Genomic DNA, 20,328 nt, shown 5'->3' on the forward strand with positions numbered 1-20,328 from the left:
GCGACAAATCTAGCGACTCTTTTTGACAGACCTTATTTAGTCTCTGAGACTCTCTGGTACTGCCGCACGAGCTCTCTCTCTCTCCCAGCGCGCACACGCCTTTCTCTCTCTGCATCTGCTCTGTTCAGCGAGTAGAGAGGAGCAGCACTTTCAGTTAAAAAAAGATATTCTATTGCTTCTAACTCTATTTTACATACAAGTACAGGCGAAATCACAGTACAACCATTGTCTTAATCTTATGTGTATGTGTTTTAATTAGACAATGTCGTGAATAGGATTTTAGTGCAGAGACTAACATCTTTGAGAGCTGGTTATGTAGTCTTAATGGACCGCGTTTCAGTCATTATAATATTAATTCTGTTGTTGGACAACAGAAACATTAAAATATAATATAAAGAAAAAAATATTAAGAATTCTGGCTGCATTAAAATGCAGTACATTTGCACAGAAAGGGCGAGATAACATGACAGACTTACGTCAATAATATGCTAATTAGCATATGACGTCAATGATTAATAAATGTATTGTTCCATGTTCATTTGTGTAACACGCGCAAGGTTTATGAGCATAGTCCAAGTCTTCTTCTCTGTTTTTAGTGTATCTCTGTGGCAGAATTACAGTGCCACATACTGGTCTGGCATGTATACTACATCATTTTGCGGTTTCGTGTGGACGCGGATATTTTTTGAGACGAGGAAAAAAAAGATCGGATTGGGGTAAGCTCCGTCTCCGTGTGGACGAGGCCTAAATATTTGTATTTATTGGCTTAACGTGTTAAATTACATTTGTTGTCTTAGAAGAGTAAGTATGGTTTAAAGAGTCATATTTTCTGTATGTATGTAAATGTTCGTTTCGCGGCACTCTGAAGCCTCAAAATACAGGCGGTTCCACAGGATTTTCCTTATAAATATTAAAACAAATATTCTCCCATGCGGTACTGAGCTGAACTTATGTGGAGAACGATAAAAATACAGTTTGTATGTTATTATTTGAGCCCAGCGCCGCGTTAGGGGCCGTTCAAACAGAGCGCAACGGATCACTGAATGGATTCAGAAAGGCGGGAATAAAAAAAAAAAGGAACTGCTTTAAACCTGGCAGCATAAAGACATCCGTCAGAATATACATCGACGAAATATTAAGGAAAAAACAAGATGACTACTCGAACTGTCTCTTCTCTGCATTTTATAAGGGAAACGAATGAGCACCATAGATGAGCACCTACCTCAGTTATTTTGAAACGCATAACATTACATTTGATATCGCTGACATACGCTTGGTTCAGATGAAGTTCTGAAGGTAACGTCACAAACTCTTTCTTCAGTTTTCTGAAGTAACGTTAGTCATTCAAGTGCCTCACCAGAACTCAGTGTAATGCGTGTATATCTGTTTTTATACAGTCTATGGTGAATATACACTCCAAATATATTTTAGAATAACAGTAATAATAGCATAGCTATATCTTGTATAAATAGCCATACAATAAGGATAGACACAAATGTGTGAAATTTATTTATTTATTTCCTGTATTGTCATTTAAAAGCATTGTCTGGATGGTAAAGTTTGTCTTTGATAATTAAAACAATCTTGTCAATACATTTGACTTTCTCTGTAAAGATTTATATATTTATGTTTATAGTTTTACAGTGTTTTAACATGTTTCTGCATTTTTCATGTTTATTATATTTTGGAATGACTGAAGATCAGTGCAGAATTCAATAATCCTGGATGGACCGCAGCGAGTCCTTTTGCAGTTGAATCCATCAAAATGCTATGCAGACATAATGGAAATAACATTCACATTGTAGAGCTTGGACAAAGTTGTAAGTAAATTTATTTACTTTATAAATGCACATTTATTGGAGTCTATAAGCTTTATGATTGTAAGGCCCAGTTTAATGCTTCCCTTTGTTTTTATTAAAGCACACAGGCTCAGAGCAGGAATTCATCAAAGACATGACTGTTGGGATTACGGTTGTGGATGACCAATATGAGCACCATCAGTCTGCAGTGCCGTGGTTCAGGTAATAGAAGAAGAAATCTTGGTGATCTGAGGTTGTAACACATTGTGGGGTTGTGTACTGTGTTAGATATCTGGGACTTGTCACAGAAAGAAACTCATTCAGGTTTAGAACAACTTGAGGTTTAGTAAATTAAAATTTTCTTTCTTTCTTTTTTTGGGTGAACTCTTTAAGAAAAATGTTGATATTTGCATTGAAAAACAGCTTCAAAATTTAGAGAACATAATTTGATGTATTATTTTCCATTCAGTTTATTCCTTGAATTTTCTATTGGCCCCCTCCTGGCACACTGTTTGCCCTTGCTTGCACTTACCTGACAGTGGAAAAGTGGCTTATGACTACTAGTTTTTATTTGAAACAATGTTGTTCATTGCAGAGCTCTAACCAACGTAGAAGAGCAGTTGTCCTTCTTGGGCTTCCTTACTTCCTTAAAGAGGAACCTCCAGGTTCATCAGAATTTGTGAGGTATATAAATATCATATTTGTTTTAAAGGGTTAGTTCAGCCAAAAAGGAAAATTATGTAATTAATAACTCACCCTCATGTTGTTCCAAACCCGTGAGAACTCCGTTTATCTTTGGAACACAGTTTAAGATATTTTAGATTTAGTTCGAGAGCTCTCAGTCCCTCCATTGAAACTGTGTGTACGGTCTGCTGTCCATGTGCAGAAAGGTAAGAAAAACCTCTTCAAAGTAGTCCATGTGACATCAGAGGGTCAGTTAGAATATTTTGAAGCATCAAAAATAAATTTTGGTCCAAAAATAGCAAAAACTATGACTTTATTCATCATTGTCTTCTCTTCCGTGTCTGTTGTGAGTGAGTTCACTGCTGTCTAGTGATATCTGGTTCGCGAATGAATCACTCGATGTAACCGGATCTTCTTGAACCAGTTCACCGAATCGAACTGAATCGTTTGAAACGGTTCGTGCATGATGTGTCGTTTAAGCATCGATATCGTGATGTACGAATCCACGATAGTCACATGGCACAGTTAAGTTGAGTCAACTTAAAATGTTCATAAAATAATAAATTTAGTTGAGTCAACTTAAAATGGTTTGTTCATATAACAATACATTAAGTTGAGTCAACTTAAAATAGTTTGTTCATATAATATAAAATTAAGTTGAGTCAACTTAAAATAGTTTGTTCTTATAACAATAAATTAAGTTGAGTCAACTTATATAGTTTGTTCTTATAACAATAAATTAAGTTAAGTCAACCTAAAATAGTTTGTTCATATAACAATAAATTAAGTTGTCAACTTAAAATAATTAAGTTGAGTCAACTTAACATAGTTTGTTCATAAAATAATAAATTAAGTTGAGTCAACTTAAAATTGTTCATAAAATAATAAATTGAGTCAACTTAAAATTGTCTGTTCATATAATATAAAATTAAGTTGTCAACTTAAAATAATTAAGTTGAGTCAACTTAAATTGTTTGTTCATAAAATAATAAATTAAGTTGAGTCAACTTAAAATAGTTTGTTCATAAAATAATAAAGTTGAGTCAACTTAAAATAGTTTGTTCATATAATATAAAATTAAGTTGTCAACTTAAAATAATTGAGTCAACTTAAAATAGTTTCTTCATAAAATAATGAATTAAGTTGAGTCAACTTAAATTGTTTGTTCATAAAATAATAAATTAAGTTGAGTCAACTTAAAATAGTTTGTTCATAAAATAATAAATTAAGTTGTGAACTTAAAATAATTAAGTTGAGTCAACTTAAAATAGAACTTAAAATAATTAAGTTGAGTCAACTTAAAATAGTTTGTTCATAAAATAATAAATTAAGTTGAGTCAACTTAAAATAGTTTGTTCGTATAATATAAAATTAAGTTGTCAACTTAAAATAATTAAGTTGAATCAACTTAAAATAGTTTGTTTATATAATATAAAATTAAGTTGAGTCAACATAAAATTGTTTGTTCATATAATAATAAATTAAGTTGTCAACTTAAAATAATTAAGTTGAGTCAACTTAAAATAGTTTGTTCATAAAATAATAAATTAAGTTGAGTCAACTTAAAATTGTTTGTTCATAAAATAATAAATTAAGTTGAGTCAACTTAAAATTGTTTGTTCATATAATATAAAATTAAGTTGTCAACTTAAAATAATTAAGTTGAGTCAACTTAAAATAGTTTGTTCATAAAATAATAAATTAAGTTGAGTCAACTTAAAATTGTTTGTTCATAAAATGATAAATTAAGTTGAGTCAACTTAAAATTGTTTCTTCATATAATATAAAATTAAGTTGTCAACTTAAAATAATTAAGTTGAGTCAACGTAAAATAGTTTATTCATATAATATAAAATTAAGTTGTCAACTTAAAATAATTAAGTTGAGTCAACTTAAAATAGTTTGTTCATGTTATAATAAATTAAATTGAGTCAACTTAAATTTGCAAGTTAACTTAATCCCTTTGATTGCTTGAATAAGTTGATACAACATTTAATCTTAAATTAGGACAACAAAACAAAGTTATTCAAATAACAAAAAAAAGTTGAAACAACAAAATGACTTGTAAACACACATTTTTAACTTAAATGAACTCAAAATTTTTAGGCAACCAGGTAACTTACTTTTTTGAGTCAAACTAACAAAATTTTTTTTACAGTGCATACTGGTTCTTCCAAATGGATCCAATCTACTGGATCCAAACACCTGAAAGCTGTGTACCACCAGCCAATCAGATTGAAATGGCGATAATGCCATTTTTGTGTGCCATTCACATCAGGTTTTCAGTGAACTGCAACTCAACACCTATCCCAACACTTTACGATATTTCTAGATGTGGCAACATGTGATGATCACATGCCCTGTGGTGTCAAATGTCAAGGACTTGGCTTGTTTTTTATGAGGATGAGGGTCTGCTTTACTTTGGGGAAGATCACTTCAATTTGATTCATTGCAAGAAGACAGTAAGTTCGATTAGTTCAGTTTCTCTTGTTAGAGGCTGTCACTTCTGTGCTGGGTAATACTGTCCATATGCAGGCCCTAATTATTTACTCTGCAGGCAGAGAACAAGGTCATGCTTGTTATACCATCATCCAATTCACACAATCAGATTCAATCCACACAATCAGATTTCTCACAAAGAGAACTAATCTCGTTCTTTCACAAGCAATTATCTTGATGTAACCGGCTGGTTGGAGATGCACCGCCCAGCCCAGATGAAGGCAATGACTTTCATTTTGCATCAGGCCCAGGATGTGGTAGAGATCCGTGACTAAGTTAAACTGTCAATCTGTGCTTCTATTGGAAAATTTGAGCTAAATTAAAGAGAGCTCCAGCACTGGACTGTGGCCAAAACAATTAAAGAGCACTAGCGTGGACACAACAGATGATGCTTAGAAGGACTGCAGACATTTTTATGTATCTTTTTTTTTTTTATAATATTTCACAATATTACTTTATAATATATATATATATATATATATATATATATATATATATATATATATATATATATATATATATATATATATATATATATATATATATATATATATATATATATATATATATATATATGTATACACACACACACACACACACACATATCACTTTTTTTATAATATTTTGAGGACAGGAAGGACAGCACACCTGCCGTTTTGCTCAAATATCAAACACATTGCAGCATACAAACTCAACCATCAAATAATCAGTGTTCTGTAAATACAGAGATACGTGGCTGTCTTCCTGTCTGTATTGTGTGGGACCTTGTCGAAGGACACGGATGTTTTTCCCTAGACTTCAGCAGTTTGCAATAAAGTGAGTGACAAACAAGACAAGCAGCCATATGCGATCAATGCCTGCAGAAAATGGTAAAAAAAAGAGAGAGAGAGAGAGAGAGAGAGAGAGAAGCCCTCTCTGAACAGGACCGCACACATGAGCATCAATAAAAAACATCAAAAAAGTGATGCTTGGGATGTCTTTTAACTGAAAATATTCACAGATGTCTTACTATTTAAAATCATCTCAGTCATAGCAGCATAACTAGTGCATAAATAACAAAACTTTTTCCATTATCACATTTAGACCATTTAAGTTGAAAGAGCCAACTTTCTTTATTTATTTTACAGAATTACAAATTATTACTCTTCCCTATATAAATAACATGTTCAACTTAGTGCTTAAATACTTATAGCTTTAAAAGATCTGAAAGATTTTGCCACTACTTAATCATAGAACCAATAGTACTCTTCTTTATATGCCAAGTTTCTTTTATTGCCCAATTAATTACACAAGTGCACTGACATATATAATGTTACTTTACATAATTATATAATGTTACGTTGTTTAATATTAGAAATTGAACGATGAAAAATTGTTCATAACTTAGCACTTGATGCCTTTTGAGAGCCTGTGTTGCATTAGACTGTACTGCCATCTACTGGTGAACAGGCTCTGATTACTGAAATATCTGTAAAATATTGCTTGTGTACATTTGTCATTTTTGTCATATACAACTAGTATAACTAACGTGCATTTGGGGTTTGAATTTATTGATAATTGCATCAGGATAATTTCTACTGCAGTAGCCTGCAGTCAGTGTCAAAAGGCCACAGAGAAATAATATGTGCTATTTAAGTTGTTCAGCACTTTTCAAAGCTGATTATTTAAATGCATTAGTATTTTTAACCAGAAGTGGTCAATTAGAGAAATTTAAACCAACAAGCTTTCTTTTAAATTTTTAATTAATGAAAGTGATGTTCATATAGCTGGGGGTTTGACAAATCTTTGTGCATTCATCCCTGTTATTTTCGTAATTGCTTTGACATCTCAGCTAAAATCAAAAGGAATTGGACTATTACAGACCACTTTTTAGACAGATTCTCTACGGAAGGCAGATTTACCAAAATATAGCTGTCTTAAGGATGTTGCACTAGTATGGAATTACAAATTATGTGTTTTTGGTCATATCAGTCTTAATCCAACTTTACCTTTAGGTTCCTTAAACTGAATGCACAAGCACAATTAATAGATAACTTCCTGCTCTTCTTGTTGTTATGAAAAAAAAAACAAAAAAAAAAAACTGTGTAACCTGTGAGAATCTTGTGATCCATTTTTATTTATTTATTTTCTTCTGTCATGTGATTGGTTAAAATCTGTTTATGTAGTAATTATTTGTTTCATGACAACAGTTAGACTATTTTGTTCTATGACAAGAGTTAGAATATTTTCCAAATGTTTTTACAAGAAAACTATTTCAGTTTAACTTGAAAATTTAATGCCATTTTTTTGTAATGTTTTTGGAATTTACTAGCAATTTCAGAGTAAAAATTGTTTACGCACCAAAGCTACTCATTTCAGAGTTAAATAGGCAGTAAAAATAGTTCACAAATGTTCTTGTCATTATGGAGATGTGAAAAAAATACTTCCTTCTGTGAAATAAGGATACTAGATGTCTCATGAAGAGTTTTTATAAGTATGATTTAATTAAATTGGAAGAAAAATAATTATACATTAAATAAATAAATATAATAAACTCTTGAATTGACTGATAGTCAATCTCATAATGATGAATAAGGCATTGACTCCTGGAACACATAAATAAACAAAACTTTAGCTAAAACAGAACATACAATTATTACATTGCTACTGTAATACTAAGACAAATAAAACATACACCTATTAAAAAAAAAAGTAAAATGTCTTTCCATCGGTGGATCTTGAGCATCAGTAATACACACTTCTCTTCAGAATGTACGGCCGTCTTGATTTATTGGTGCGCAGTTGCCTTTTAAGTATATACGGAGATTTCCTCTTCATTGGACTGTCTCTGTTTTGGTCCAGCTCCAGATATTCTTGGTCGTCTTGTAGCTGAAATGAAAGGCGGTATGCTTAAACTATTTTCCCCAATGCCCCTCATTTTATTACAGGGCTGAAAATCACAGCAAATGGGTGGACAATGCTGTCAATCAACTGCCATGTCCTGACTGATGCTCAGTTCGTCACCTGGCTCTTTCTATTTCTATTCCTCCTCAGAGCTGCACTGGAGTGTACTTGAATAAGATGTATAATTATATATATAGTTTGATATGAACGAAAAAAAAAATATATATATATATATATATATATATATATAAACAAAAAAAGCTAGGAAATATTTCCCATTTTCATTTAGTTAAATTTTATGTACTAAAATAACTCAAACTAAAACTGAAATTAAAAAATTATAAAAAATTATACAGCCAATTAAAATGTCCATAAACTATTTAGCCTCTTTATGTATGCAATCTTTTTTTTTTTTTTTAATGCCTATGTGTGTCATCTGTTACCTCTCTAGGCTGCAGGACCCTGCAGAGGTTCCGGAGGTCATGCATTTGGGTGAGGGTACCCGAGACCCTCTGCTCATACTCGGCCTGAACCTCCGTGTCCTCCTGCTCCTCCTCACTGCCCCAGGCCTCCTGCCATGACTCCCCTAGACTGTTCATCATCCTGCACACATCCTGGAGTGGCAGCTGCCACAGGGGGGCGATGTGCTTAATCTGCTTTACCTACACACAGTGAGAGAACAAAAATGTTTATGTGCAATGACTCAATCTCAGCTTTATTTCAGGTTATAAAATGGCACACTGTCTTCAGCCATTACTATATTCTCAGTCCACTTACAGGGTGCCAATACTGGATAAGCGGATTTTAGGTTTTCTCTAGTGTTTTTATTGGCCTTCAGAGGATGAATCTAACAAGATGGTGTGATATCTGGAAATCTGTTTTCAACCTGCTGGCTCTAAGTTTGTCTAAGTCTTAAATTACACTGTTCTTAAATGACACAATCACATATGAGTTCATAAGTTTGATATGAAAAATAAGTGCAAATAATCTTAGCAATTCAAACAATTTTCTTATTAAATAACAGGAAAATGTCACCTGTATAAGACCTGCAGGCTGTCTGCCATTAAAGTAACTATTGCACTACATTTAATTAGACTTGGCCAGCTGACATTTTAAAAGCATTAGCCTTAAAGACATCATTTAATGTCAGTTTTCAAAGTCATAATTATTCATTAACTGTGCAGTAGAGAGGATGTCTATATGGAAAGTTACAAAAGCCAGAAATTGTGGTCAGCAGTCAAAAAAAAAAATTGGAAAGAAAATGATAAACACCATGATGCTACATGATTCTCTATTGATAATGGATAACAGTCAGATGTACTGATGATAGATAATGGATGTTAATGCGGTACAGAATATTGCTGAATGAATGAAGGCAGCTGAGAATCACTTCGGGCAATGACACATAATTTGGTCCACCAGTAGATTGCAAAACCTTCATCCATTTTCCTTTTTGAGTACACTGCTTCTAAATTGGTTCCCTGATTGAAAGCTTTGTTTTTTTCAATCAATAGTTTACAAAAAAAAAAAAAAAAATTCACATTACGTTTAACATCAGTTAGCATCTGCATTTGTGGACTGCTGTGCAAAATGGCATTCATGAAGATTTTATGAAATGCTGAGTGATTGGAGCACAAACATAATTTGACTATAAATTCCAAAACCCTGTGCTATTCTGTTTTCACTGTGAAAATGCCTCTCCAGATGTCTTAAACAGATTTAATGCTTGTGATGGTAAAGTTAACTGGTATAGAATATTCTTTAATTTGTTTATTAATTCTGTATTATTATTGTTTTTTATTATTATTATTATTTTGTATTCTCAAAACTAAGAAATAACCGTGACTTTAATTTAAAATTCAGCTGCCCCACAGTCAAAGGGAATATCTATATTAAGGCACCATATAAGGCCAGTATTGCCCCCATAGGCTCTCACTCAACAGGTGTTTTAAGAGCAAGTCTGTACCTTTGAAGTGAGGAGACTTCTCAGTACTTCTTCCTCTGTTGCCCTTTTCCCCTCGTCTGTATCTATAAAGAGGACGAAAACACACAATGCTGACATGTTTTAAGAGTAGGACTATACACATGATGAGTATACACATACATCTAAGTACAGAGAAACAGACGATTTTCTTTTTTTGTTGTTGTTGTTGTCTGCAGACAGTAGTGAATCTGTTTTAATTCAATCAGGTCTGAACAAAAAAAAAAGTTAATTGGTTTTTATTTTTAATATTATTCATATATTCCAAGATAGGTAGAACCGTAAGATACATCACCGGCATTATGTTTAAGTCCAAAGTATAAAATGTCTTAATGACATTAGAGCATTAAATGAGTTACTTTCTATATTTCAAAGAGGTGATTATGCCATATACTATGGCGATACAGCCATTCTATAGCAAATGTAGACAAACATTTCTATCTATCTATCTATCTATATATATATATATATATATATATATATATATATATATATATATATATATATATATATATATGATTCCATTCATTTAAGTTGAATTTTAAAGTTTTATCTTGCTCGACAAACTATCTAATACTCAATTTCTTATAAAATGATTTTTTGCTGGTGAAAATACTGATTATTCTTAATATCAGTTAGATAAAGACATAGCAGATAGTTCAAAACTAAGTAAGGCATTAAGAGACATAATGTGAACATTAGCTGTCAAAGATTCTAATCAAGTATTTACCTTACAAAAGACTGGTAATTTTGAATGGTAATTAAAATGTGCTTTTTTAGAAGTAAAATCTGTATAAATTGATAAAAGTGCTCCTACCTGAACAAAGTACATTACCCAATAAAAAAAGGAGCATAACGGAGATCAGCTGCATCTGCATTTTCTTAGTAGTCCCACAGTTTCTGCACATTCAAGCTGGGCCCAAGTCCATAGGATTAAAGGTTGTAAAATGGTGTGAAAACAAATGGAAGAATACAAGAGATACGTTGTAAGAGAGTTACAGAGACAGAGAGGTCACGATGCTGTCTTGGTTTCTTATCCAAACTGTTTACTGTGTCTTCTCTTGGCTTTCTCAGAAGTGAAGTGAGGAATGGCAGGCTCCATTCCGACCGGTATATAAGAGTCTCTATGATGTCAGAGGAGCGCACTATCGTTCCTACCCCTCCCGTATCCATCTCCATATCTCTCCCTTTTTCCATCCCTCCCTCTCTCCATGCCCTCTTGTCCTGTCACGATGACATCAGCAGACACCTCAGAAACCACTTTGATTGTTGACGTCAAAACTTTCGGAAATGCTCATTTGGTGTTCCTCTCTTCATTCTAATGGAGGGAGGGGAGTGAAGAAGTGAATTTATGATTAGTTCTTAGAAGCAGAATGATGAAAGTTGGAGTGGATGCGCAGTGCCTTCATTTGTCTTCAAGAATTACCAATCTTCACCTGTAATGTTCTCCATGTCAACCCAATTTTAACTCTTACGTCTGTCATGCTTTCCATAGATATGTGTTGCTCATACAGTGCTGAGATAAAATAAAGATCCAATGTGTGACGTTTAACCTTGAAAGGTTCTCTTAGCACAGTTTGTATTGAAACAGGCTTTACTTTTGATAGCTGACGAAAACATTCTATCCAGATGCAAGATAGTCAATGCCAAGGTTGAATTACTATGCATTAAAATGTATCATAATATGGAATTAAAGACAAGGGAGTGTTGTAACACTGTCAGTTTAACCAATCAGAAATTGGTTACAAGAGTGAAATCACTATAACATATGACCACCAACCTCCTGAGGTAGATTCTGTTATAAAAACATGAAAGACTTACAGGACAAATAGAATCCTTTTAAAAAATAGTTATTTTATTTCCCATGAAATTGATTATAGCATTTTTAAATCCGATGTTTTAACTCAAAAGAAAGTGTGGTATTAATGGAGAATGGCATTACATATTTGCCACAATAAAAGTAATTAAAAGTTAAGATTACGAATGTGGAATATTTGTAGAACATTGTTATTATTGGTACGACCAATTCAAGTAGTGAGGTATGTATGTTGTAACATCAACGCTCTTTGTAATTTATTCAACAGTGACCTTATCGTCTAACTGATTCAAACTGTTGCAGATAAATATCTGAGCATTATATCAGAGAGACACAGCGTGAGGGACGCTTTAAAGCAAAACGTGTAGCAACACTCACCGTTCTCCAAAACAGCACAGAGATGCTATCATCACAATCCTCATCTTGTCATCTTCACACATCAACAGGCGAGTTTTGTCGCCTCCCTCCGTGTGAAGTGGGCCGGCCCTGCTTGAAACTCATCATACTTTGAAGTTCGCAAGTTGTTCTTACAACTTTTTCCAAGAGCAACACTTCAGTGGCACTTTCCTGATTAGGTTCACGCGCTCCGTTCTGTTACACGATGTCTTCTGACCTGCGATCATCATACTGACGCGCGATGGCTCCTTTTGGAAAAAACTTTCTGAAGGCGCGTTTGAAGAACAGGTATGATTCACTCCACCCATTTCGTTTGAGATTACGCAGTCTTCCCAGAGATATTAAATAAATATATATTTATTTAAAAAGTCGAAACATTAGTAAAAGGTAGATATTGTGAGAAACCATTGCATGTTGTTGTTTTAGTTTTTTGTTTCTTTCTTAGAATCCTGCGTAATTAAACGCATACACGCTGTAGCCTGCCAAAAACACTTGCTGTCACTGAAATGTTTATGGTCGTAGAGAGTCGAGTAACACTTAATGCTGTTGTTCTGCGTGCATCGGTGCCTCTCTTGGATGCTGGTAGCTGGCGTTAAGGAACGCAAAATGAGAGTCTCCAAAATTAATAGTTTTTTCTAAATTAATTCTTGCATGACGGATGTGCGTAACGGTACATCCACATCCACAGTCTTGATGAAATTAACTGAAAAGGCTAAATGTTGTAGTGTAGCCTAGTATTTAATATAACTTTACCTATTTCTTTAGTCTAGGTTACTATTATTATTATTATTATAAAGGTTAGTGCATGTAGCATTATTTTTGTCCTAACGTATTGTTTAGAGAGTATTTGTAATTTTTAAGTCTGTTTGAACTGGGCCATAAATTACTGCCAAAATTATTTTTTTTAAAGTTTGCACTCTTTTATGTTCATGTGAGGTTTTATGTTGTTTTTTATCTATTTATGCGTGCTCTATGCAGACAATTTATTGCACAGCAAGACATTTTACTTGTCTTTTTAAGCTTGAGACACTCTAGGGGGACTTTATATTTTTGTGATGCTGTAAAATCACCTTTAAAGCATAAGCCAACTGTAATTATCTCAAATGTTTAGAGTGAAATCTAATCAAAGGTAATCTAACTCTATGTCTGCTTTATTTAATGTGGTCTATGCAGAATATCATTCTAACTGTTGATTTATTTATGCTACCTCAGCTTCCATAATTGTGTGGGTATTTTGAAGCACCAAACATAATGACACTCTGTTAAGGCTTAATAAATAAATAATAAAAATCTTTTAGAGCAGCTTTACAATTTTTAACTTGTACTTTGCTTTGCTAAAGCTGTTGAGACAAACTCCTTCACCTAAACATGCAGTGAAGATGTTTTGTCTTCTCAGTGATGCATATCAAGAGGACTTTCTGAAAACCAACAAACCACAGTGAAAAAAGTTTTTTCCTCAAACATTTCCCATGGTTTTTAGATAGGGCACAGGAAGCACACTGTTTTTGTCACTGCCTCTGTTTTACTGTGGCCACACCATAAAGAAAAAAAAATCTCTAATAAATTACTTGTAAATTCCATAATTATTTACAAAGAAGTAACTTTAAGTAACTTTAAATGAAAAGTGATAAAGTTAAGTACTAAGTATTTTCTTGCAAAACATGCTTCTTTAATCTTTATTTATAACTTAAAAAAATACAAATAAATACAGTATTGATCTTATGTTTCCTTTACATTATAAGGTGAACATTTAAATTATGAATTCCTTCCTTCACTTTTGCCTCTCTCTAGTTCACATGTGCCGGCTAAAATCTCTCAGATACCTGTTAATGAATCAGTTGAGACAAGCAATATCCATAAATTATGACTTTATATCAGCTCTTAACTTACATGGTCACACATTACATCTGCTTCATAAGGATTTATTATTTAATCAGTATCTACAACTTTGATTAAATGTACTAAAATAATATGAAAATATTATTTTTTTGTGTGTGATATAGCACTGAATGATCTGCCATCTTTATTAAATCACTGTTTTAATTGCCCAAGCATATTTCTGTACAGCCTAATAAACCATGATAGACTGAGTTCAGGAGATTATGTCCAGTCACTGTATTAAGTCTGTAGAAGGATACAGTGTGTTCTCTGTAGTACAAGGATCAAGTCTGGCGGTCACATGTGTGTTTGTGTTTGCTCTGTGAGTTGAGAAGCAGAGTGTTCTGTTCTTTTCACCTTCAGTGGTTCTCTGATAATGTCTCTGGTGTTGTGTTTATTAGGGTCACTACAGATGCATCTAATCTACATTTCAAACCAGGCTTTTGTTTTATGCTTGTACATGTTTGTTGTAGTGCTTCACTCCATTTGTTTTCAATATATCCATGAAATGGAATTCATAATTTTCCATTACCTCACAATACATGAACTTAGTGGCAGGATGTATGTAGCAGGATGCTGCTGGTCACCATTGATTTTCCCATAAGACAAACACAGGTGCTTCCATTCCCCCTCTTTTGTTTCCTGTACTCAAGACAATTTGGGAAAAGGCTAAATAATATTGACCATTTAATTTGAAATTCACAGTCTAGATTATCCTGACATTTCATGTTGCTCAGACTCCTTCAGCAAGCTCTTAAAATTGATCCAAATTGTATAGGAAGCCAATAAAGCACACTGTTAACCATTTGAGTGTGAGCGCTTGTACTGTATTGTAGCATATTGTCTGTTTCAGTGTAACGTTTCTGACGTGTGGACAAGCTTCTGTGCTTATTATTATGTAAAGGCCAGGGTTGCACACTTCTGTTATGATCTCATGTCAATGATGTCATGTAGAATTACTAGCACTGGTGTGAATGTGGGGTTAACTGTTAAACATAGCATTGTATACAGTAAGTGGCCATTTTTCATTTAGTTTGTATACTTTCAGTCTAAGATAAAGGACTGTAGCCCTACAGAATATAGTATATTAAAGGATAGTTTGTCTTTCTGTATACCAGTGGTGTATTGGGTAGTCTGCTATGTGAATTATCACAACTATTTACTTTTCTGTAGAGTAGTATCAGGGTCTTATAAATATTAACTAACCTGCGTTCTTGCATATATATTGCATTTTTATGAGGTCATTCATTAGTGACTTCATCATCATTCAATCATGTTTGCATGTACATGAGAGAAGGCATTGTTGATGATGTAGAACATAGGCAAACAAAATATACCACTTGCATTTTGGTCACCCTTTTTACAAAATGTCAGCAATCAAACTATTTATTAATTGCTAAGAAATAAACATTACCTCTGTCAATTTTACATTCAGATTTGCTTCTAGCTTTTAACAGTTTAGTCCTAATTAGCCCCTACAGGTCTGAACTAAGAGAGATAATTAGTCATACCCGATTTTATGACCTGAACAGAATGAAAAATTACTAAACAACCAAATCAGATAATTGAGGCTACGATGCAATTGTCATGAAGCCTTCTGCTCATCTGGGTAATGTGAGCCATTTACTGTGCCATTTATAATCTGAGCTATGGATGTGAATCCGTCATCAGCAGTGTCAAGTACAGCTATGACTAAAATGACTTCTGAATCATAGATGAAAGCTACATGTATTTCACCTCATTCCATCTTGTATGTGTAAGAAATAAGCCACTCCATTCTGTCCATTACAGTGATCTACAATGGTTATGGGGTATTTTTAGACATCTAAAATATAATCACTATATTCATACACTACAGTGTTACTGTATTGCTTTTATGCTAGCAACTGCTGTGTGATACAAAACACTACTGTGTAATGAATTCTTCATCGTTATTATTATTATTATTTATATATTAATAATAATGAACAATTTGCATAGTTGATATAGTTTATGGTTTATATATTGTAATTTATAGTTATCCATTTTGTAATATATGATTATTTGTCCTCATAGTATAAATTGACCATATTAGTAGTAATTTTAAGGGTTTTTACACTTGTGATTGTTGTTGTTTATAGTACACACTTGCTATATCTCTTTACCAGGTCTAAGGTTGTAGAGGAAACACCAGGGAAGGAAATCCAGGTTCTTGTTTGTCGAGAAGAAAAAGTAGTCTGTGGAGTGACCAAGCACACAACCTGCGCAGATGTGGTCAAGGCTTTATTGGAGGACCACCAGACTTTACCAGATAGTAAGAGGCTATTACATGGGGAACCTAAAGACTTCTGCATCCTTGAATGGTGGAAGGGCTTTGAGAGAGCACTGCCACCTCTCACTCGAATTCTCCGACTGTGGAACGCTTGGGGTGATGAGAAACCTTTCATACAGTTTGTCCTCATGAAGATCAGTGATTTTGTGCCATCATCCATAGGAGCCAAAAGAGCCTCGAAGTCTCGGGGAGCGAGGTCCAAAAGATGGGGGCAAGGAACTGCACAGTACCCCAAGACTGTATCTGCAGAGAAGCAGAAGCGCATGGTGAACAAGGCCTTTCGCAAATTGGAGAAGATCCAGAAAACAGAGACATCAGAGGGCTCAGAAGATCTCAGTAAACTGGTGCAGCTGATCATCTCACAGGATCAGACCATCCGGCAGCAGATTCACCAAATGCGTGAGCTAGACTTGGAGATTGAAAATGCAGAGAAACAGCTGAGGAACAGCCCCACACCTCGCTCCAGCATCGCCGAGAGTGATGGAAACCAATCGTTGTCCCAGATTGACAGCCAGCTTCAGGAGTACCTATACACCAGTGATGGACTTGAGCAACTAGCACTACATGTTTGCAGCCACCAAGAACTCATTGATCGGCTCTCTCGGGAAATCGACCTAGAACTGAGGAACCGGACTTCAGATTTAGGAGACTTGAAAGTAGCAGCAGCTGCCAGTCCAGAATTAGAGCTGGAACCTAACCTCGCATTGTCCTCCTCAGATCTCTTAGAGCTGAAAAGCTTACGCAATGAACTTGAGTTAAGCATGAGTGCTGGGCTTTCCCTCCATGCTCAAATGCAGGAAATTGAGAAGGAACTACAGCGAAACAAAACAGCCGTGCAGTCCCAAAAACAAGAATACCAGCATCTGGTTACCCAACTCAATGCGCTTGAGCTGGGGGCCTGTTTGGACCAGTCTAGCCCTGTTTCTCTGAAGAGCCAGATCAGGTCCTCCGTCTCTCAGCAGACAGCAGGCAAGGTCAGACTAGCATGCTCCACTACAGATGCGACAGATACAGACTCTGACACTGGAATAAGCTCCACTCATAGTCAGGACTCGCTGTCTCCCTGTGTGGACAGGTCGCCTCCTCTGGATACTGATGTTTAAAGTTGAACTGTAACCAAATGTGTTTTTTAGACATATTGTATTTAATGACTCCAACAAGGAAACATACAGCGGAAAGGGATATTCCACCCAAAAATTAAAATTCTGTCATCATTATAGTCGTATCATCTACTGTATCATCATTCACCTTTATCTCATTCCAAACCTGTGTGACTGATGATGAATCACAAAAGGTATTTTGAAGGATGTTGTTAACCAAACAGTTTTGGTTACCATTGAGTCGGTGTATGGACAAAAGCACTGAGTTCTCAAAACATTTTTGTCTTCCAGAAGAAAGGCATATGGTTTTTGAGCAATATGAGGAGTAAATGATGACAGAAGTTTTTTATTTTTTTTTATCCCTTTAGCCTCTAGTGTGCTATTATATACTATACTGTGTGAATTCATGTTTATCATCTTATGTTTTTCTCTCTGTTAGAATTAAAATGCACTTATATTCTGAATTAAATATGTAAAATAACATTGTCAGTAAGCTGAAAAATATTTAATTTTGGGGTTTCATTCATCTTTAAAACTACCCCTGATTTTGTTTATTTTAAATCCTGCAGATATTTATTAAGCCCATGTTTTCAATTTTAAAATATTTTTGCTCACCTAAATACAAAGTTTATATATATATATATATATATATATATATATATATATATATATATATATATATATATATATATATATATATATATATATTAAATTGAATTAAAATAATTTAATATAATCTTTATCAATAGCAGTATTAAAATGTTAATAGCCATATGAACAAGGTAGATAAGAGAACATTTTGTTTTATATTAAAACAAACGACAGACTTTGTACATAAAATTTACTTTTTAACCTCTTTCTCTTTTTTTTAAACATACCGTATGAACAGGTGACTGCTTAAATTGCAAAATATAGAAAAAAAACTTCTCACATAGGCATCAATTATTTTTTTTTATCTTATGTATTATTTTCAACTAAATTCAAATTAATTTGCAGGTTGGAGCCTTTTTATCATAACAATTTCCCTCAGTGTGCTTTTGCGATGCAAGATGTGTTATCAGCTATAGTTTGTATGCTGTGACTCATGTTCCCTTTACAGCTAAAGTTGGTTGAGACAGCACTCGGTGAGAGAATCCATTCTGACACTAATACAAACACAAGGAATTTTTGAATTCCAATGGGAAAACCTTTGACATTCAATCCCTTTTGCTTCAAGTATTTGCCTCATCCTTTCTTTAAAACCTGTGAACAGCTGAGACTTAGCAGTCTTATCAGACTGCGGTCTCATTGGTTCATTGAATTAATAAAGGGTCTTTAATGCCAAGTTCCTGGAGAGTAAAAACGTGTTATGCCGTTGTCATTCAGCGTGACTCAGCGTGATAAAGAAGACTCTATTTTGTAATGCAAAACAAATTGGTTTTAAAAACTTGCATTATGCAGCAGGCCTTATTATTCAGAGGGTGTTAATGAAGACTTGCTTCACTGGCTCCTTCAGAGTTTCGGCTTTGCACTGAGATAATAACCAAATTCCCCTTCATTGGCTCTGATCCCACACAGCACCCCCTGCAGGGTGTTGGCAATACAAAGTCTGTGGGCTCTTTAATGTTTTCACTGTCAGTGTTGTGACTTGTTTACCTCCCCTGTCAGTTCAAGAGGAACCAGAGAACTGCCAGGACTCTTGTCACGGCCATAATTTCTTGTGTGAAAACGGTAATTACTGACTTTTATCTCTCGCTACTGCTGCAGTAGTATTTCCAGCACTAACAATTACACCGGCCAATTCTTGTAAACGGTCCTTTTAGATTGTGTTGGCAGCTCCCCCATGCTGAACTTTCAATTACAAGGACTATGGCATCCTCACAGGCCAAAAAAAAAAAAAAAAAAAAAAAAAAGGTGAATTGACAAAAAGTTATGAGGGTTGAACTTTTGCATAGCAAATTATTTTACCCCCAAGGCTATATAACAAGAAACTTTTATTTTCTTTCACTATGTCAAGGAAGCGGTCCTGTTTAACTTTTTACATTTCATAAGCACATGATGTAGTTTTTGATCCAGCTAGTAATTGGATCATCCTAAACCAAAATAATCCTGTCGCCTGCCTGTCTCATTATCTTGTCAGTTTGCCTTGACATTTTCTGAATGGTTGGGAGCTTTTTTTCTGTTCAGCCAATGATTTGTATGTTAATGTTTCTATCATACATACTCTCAAGTTTTGAACTTGTACTAAAAAGGAAATAAGCTAATTTTAGGATCTCCTTTAGACTGAGTCACTGTATTTGTTTGCCATTATTCAGAAGAAACTGTGGGTGAGGGTGTCTTAACAAGATTACTGAAACTGCAAAATTGCTTCCTTGACAGAAACACTGTTCGTAATCTCATGATTAAATGTTGGATGGTGAAATATTTTATATTAAAGGGTACCATTTCTGTACATAACATCATGTTGTATGCAAACACATCCTTGTGTGAATGACTAGCAAATTCAAGTTGATGTTAAGTTCTCAGTTAAAACAGAATCAAAATGCTTTAAATGTGTCGAATAGAATAAAGCAGTGGTGTTGTACTTGGTGTGTTCAAGTTAACTTCGCAATCTTAACGATATGCAAACATGTTTTATGGAGTTTTCAGCCTCATGGCAAGAATGATGTATTCTTGTATGTACGTTAAAAGCATTCAGGCAAAACTGTGTGCACTTGCAGAATCGTGTCAGGGAACAGGTTCTTCTTTTTTTTCTTTTTTAACCTCATAAAAATAACTGCATCTGAAAAGAGCTCACTGTGTCTCTACCCCACATACACTCCGCATGTCTGAACCTCTCCCACAGTCTGGTAATTGGCTGGATAAAAGCAGTTTAATAAAAGGATGATGCATTTGACCAAACTCTTTGATTTAAAATAAAATTAGTCGATTAATCAGCCAAAGCAATCATGGCTTGCTTAAATTTTATATAATTTGATCTGATAAATTTGTATGCAATAAAT

The 20,328-nt window shown here is 34.1% G+C and overlaps 2 protein-coding genes and 1 long non-coding RNA gene across 3 annotated transcripts; 2 read left to right on the forward strand and 1 right to left on the reverse strand.

Moving 5' to 3' along the window:
- Window positions 1-664: 664 nt before the first annotated feature.
- Window positions 665-8,451, forward strand: LOC113061259 (uncharacterized). The gene is made up of 4 exons (XR_003278330.1): window positions 665-716; window positions 1,700-1,820; window positions 1,921-2,021; window positions 8,317-8,451. It is a non-coding gene; the product is annotated as an uncharacterized LOC113061259 (long non-coding RNA).
- Window positions 7,672-10,821, reverse strand: LOC113061258 (neurotensin/neuromedin N-like). Its single transcript, XM_026230295.1, has 4 exons — window positions 10,664-10,821; window positions 9,832-9,893; window positions 8,309-8,527; window positions 7,672-7,850 (listed from the first exon to the last, which is right to left on the reverse strand). The coding sequence occupies exons 1-4, from the start codon at window positions 10,752-10,754 to the stop codon at window positions 7,707-7,709; spliced, it is 516 nt and encodes a 171-aa protein (XP_026086080.1). The 5' UTR covers window positions 10,755-10,821; the 3' UTR covers window positions 7,672-7,706.
- Window positions 10,822-12,211: 1,390 nt separating this feature from the next.
- Window positions 12,212-17,866, forward strand: LOC113061260 (ras association domain-containing protein 9-like). Its single transcript, XM_026230296.1, has 2 exons — window positions 12,212-12,346; window positions 16,084-17,866. The coding sequence occupies exons 1-2, from the start codon at window positions 12,300-12,302 to the stop codon at window positions 17,348-17,350; spliced, it is 1,314 nt and encodes a 437-aa protein (XP_026086081.1). The 5' UTR covers window positions 12,212-12,299; the 3' UTR covers window positions 17,351-17,866.
- Window positions 17,867-20,328: the final 2,462 nt, after the last annotated feature.

Source organism: Carassius auratus, chromosome 43 (assembly GCF_003368295.1).
Source record: "Carassius auratus strain Wakin chromosome 43, ASM336829v1, whole genome shotgun sequence".
NCBI classification, from domain to species: Eukaryota; Metazoa; Chordata; class Actinopteri; order Cypriniformes; family Cyprinidae; genus Carassius; species Carassius auratus.

Excerpts from the sequence above, each read along its gene's own strand:
- LOC113061260 (XM_026230296.1), top strand. The coding sequence starts at position 12,300 with ATGGCTCCTTTTGGAAAAAACTTTCTGAAGGCGCGTTTGAAGAACAG. Across the intron at positions 12,347-16,083 it reads AAGGCGCGTTTGAAGAACAG|GTCTAAGGTTGTAGAGGAAA; the intron begins GTATGATTCACT and ends TCTCTTTACCAG.
- LOC113061258 (XM_026230295.1), bottom strand. The coding sequence starts at position 10,754 with ATGTGCAGAAACTGTGGGACTACTAAGAAAATGCAGATGCAGCTGATC. Across the intron at positions 9,894-10,663 it reads GGGTAATGTACTTTGTTCAG|ATACAGACGAGGGGAAAAGG; the intron begins GTAGGAGCACTT and ends TCCTCTTTATAG. Across the intron at positions 7,851-8,308 it reads GGGTCCTGCAGCCTAGAGAG|CTACAAGACGACCAAGAATA; the intron begins GTAACAGATGAC and ends CTTTCATTTCAG.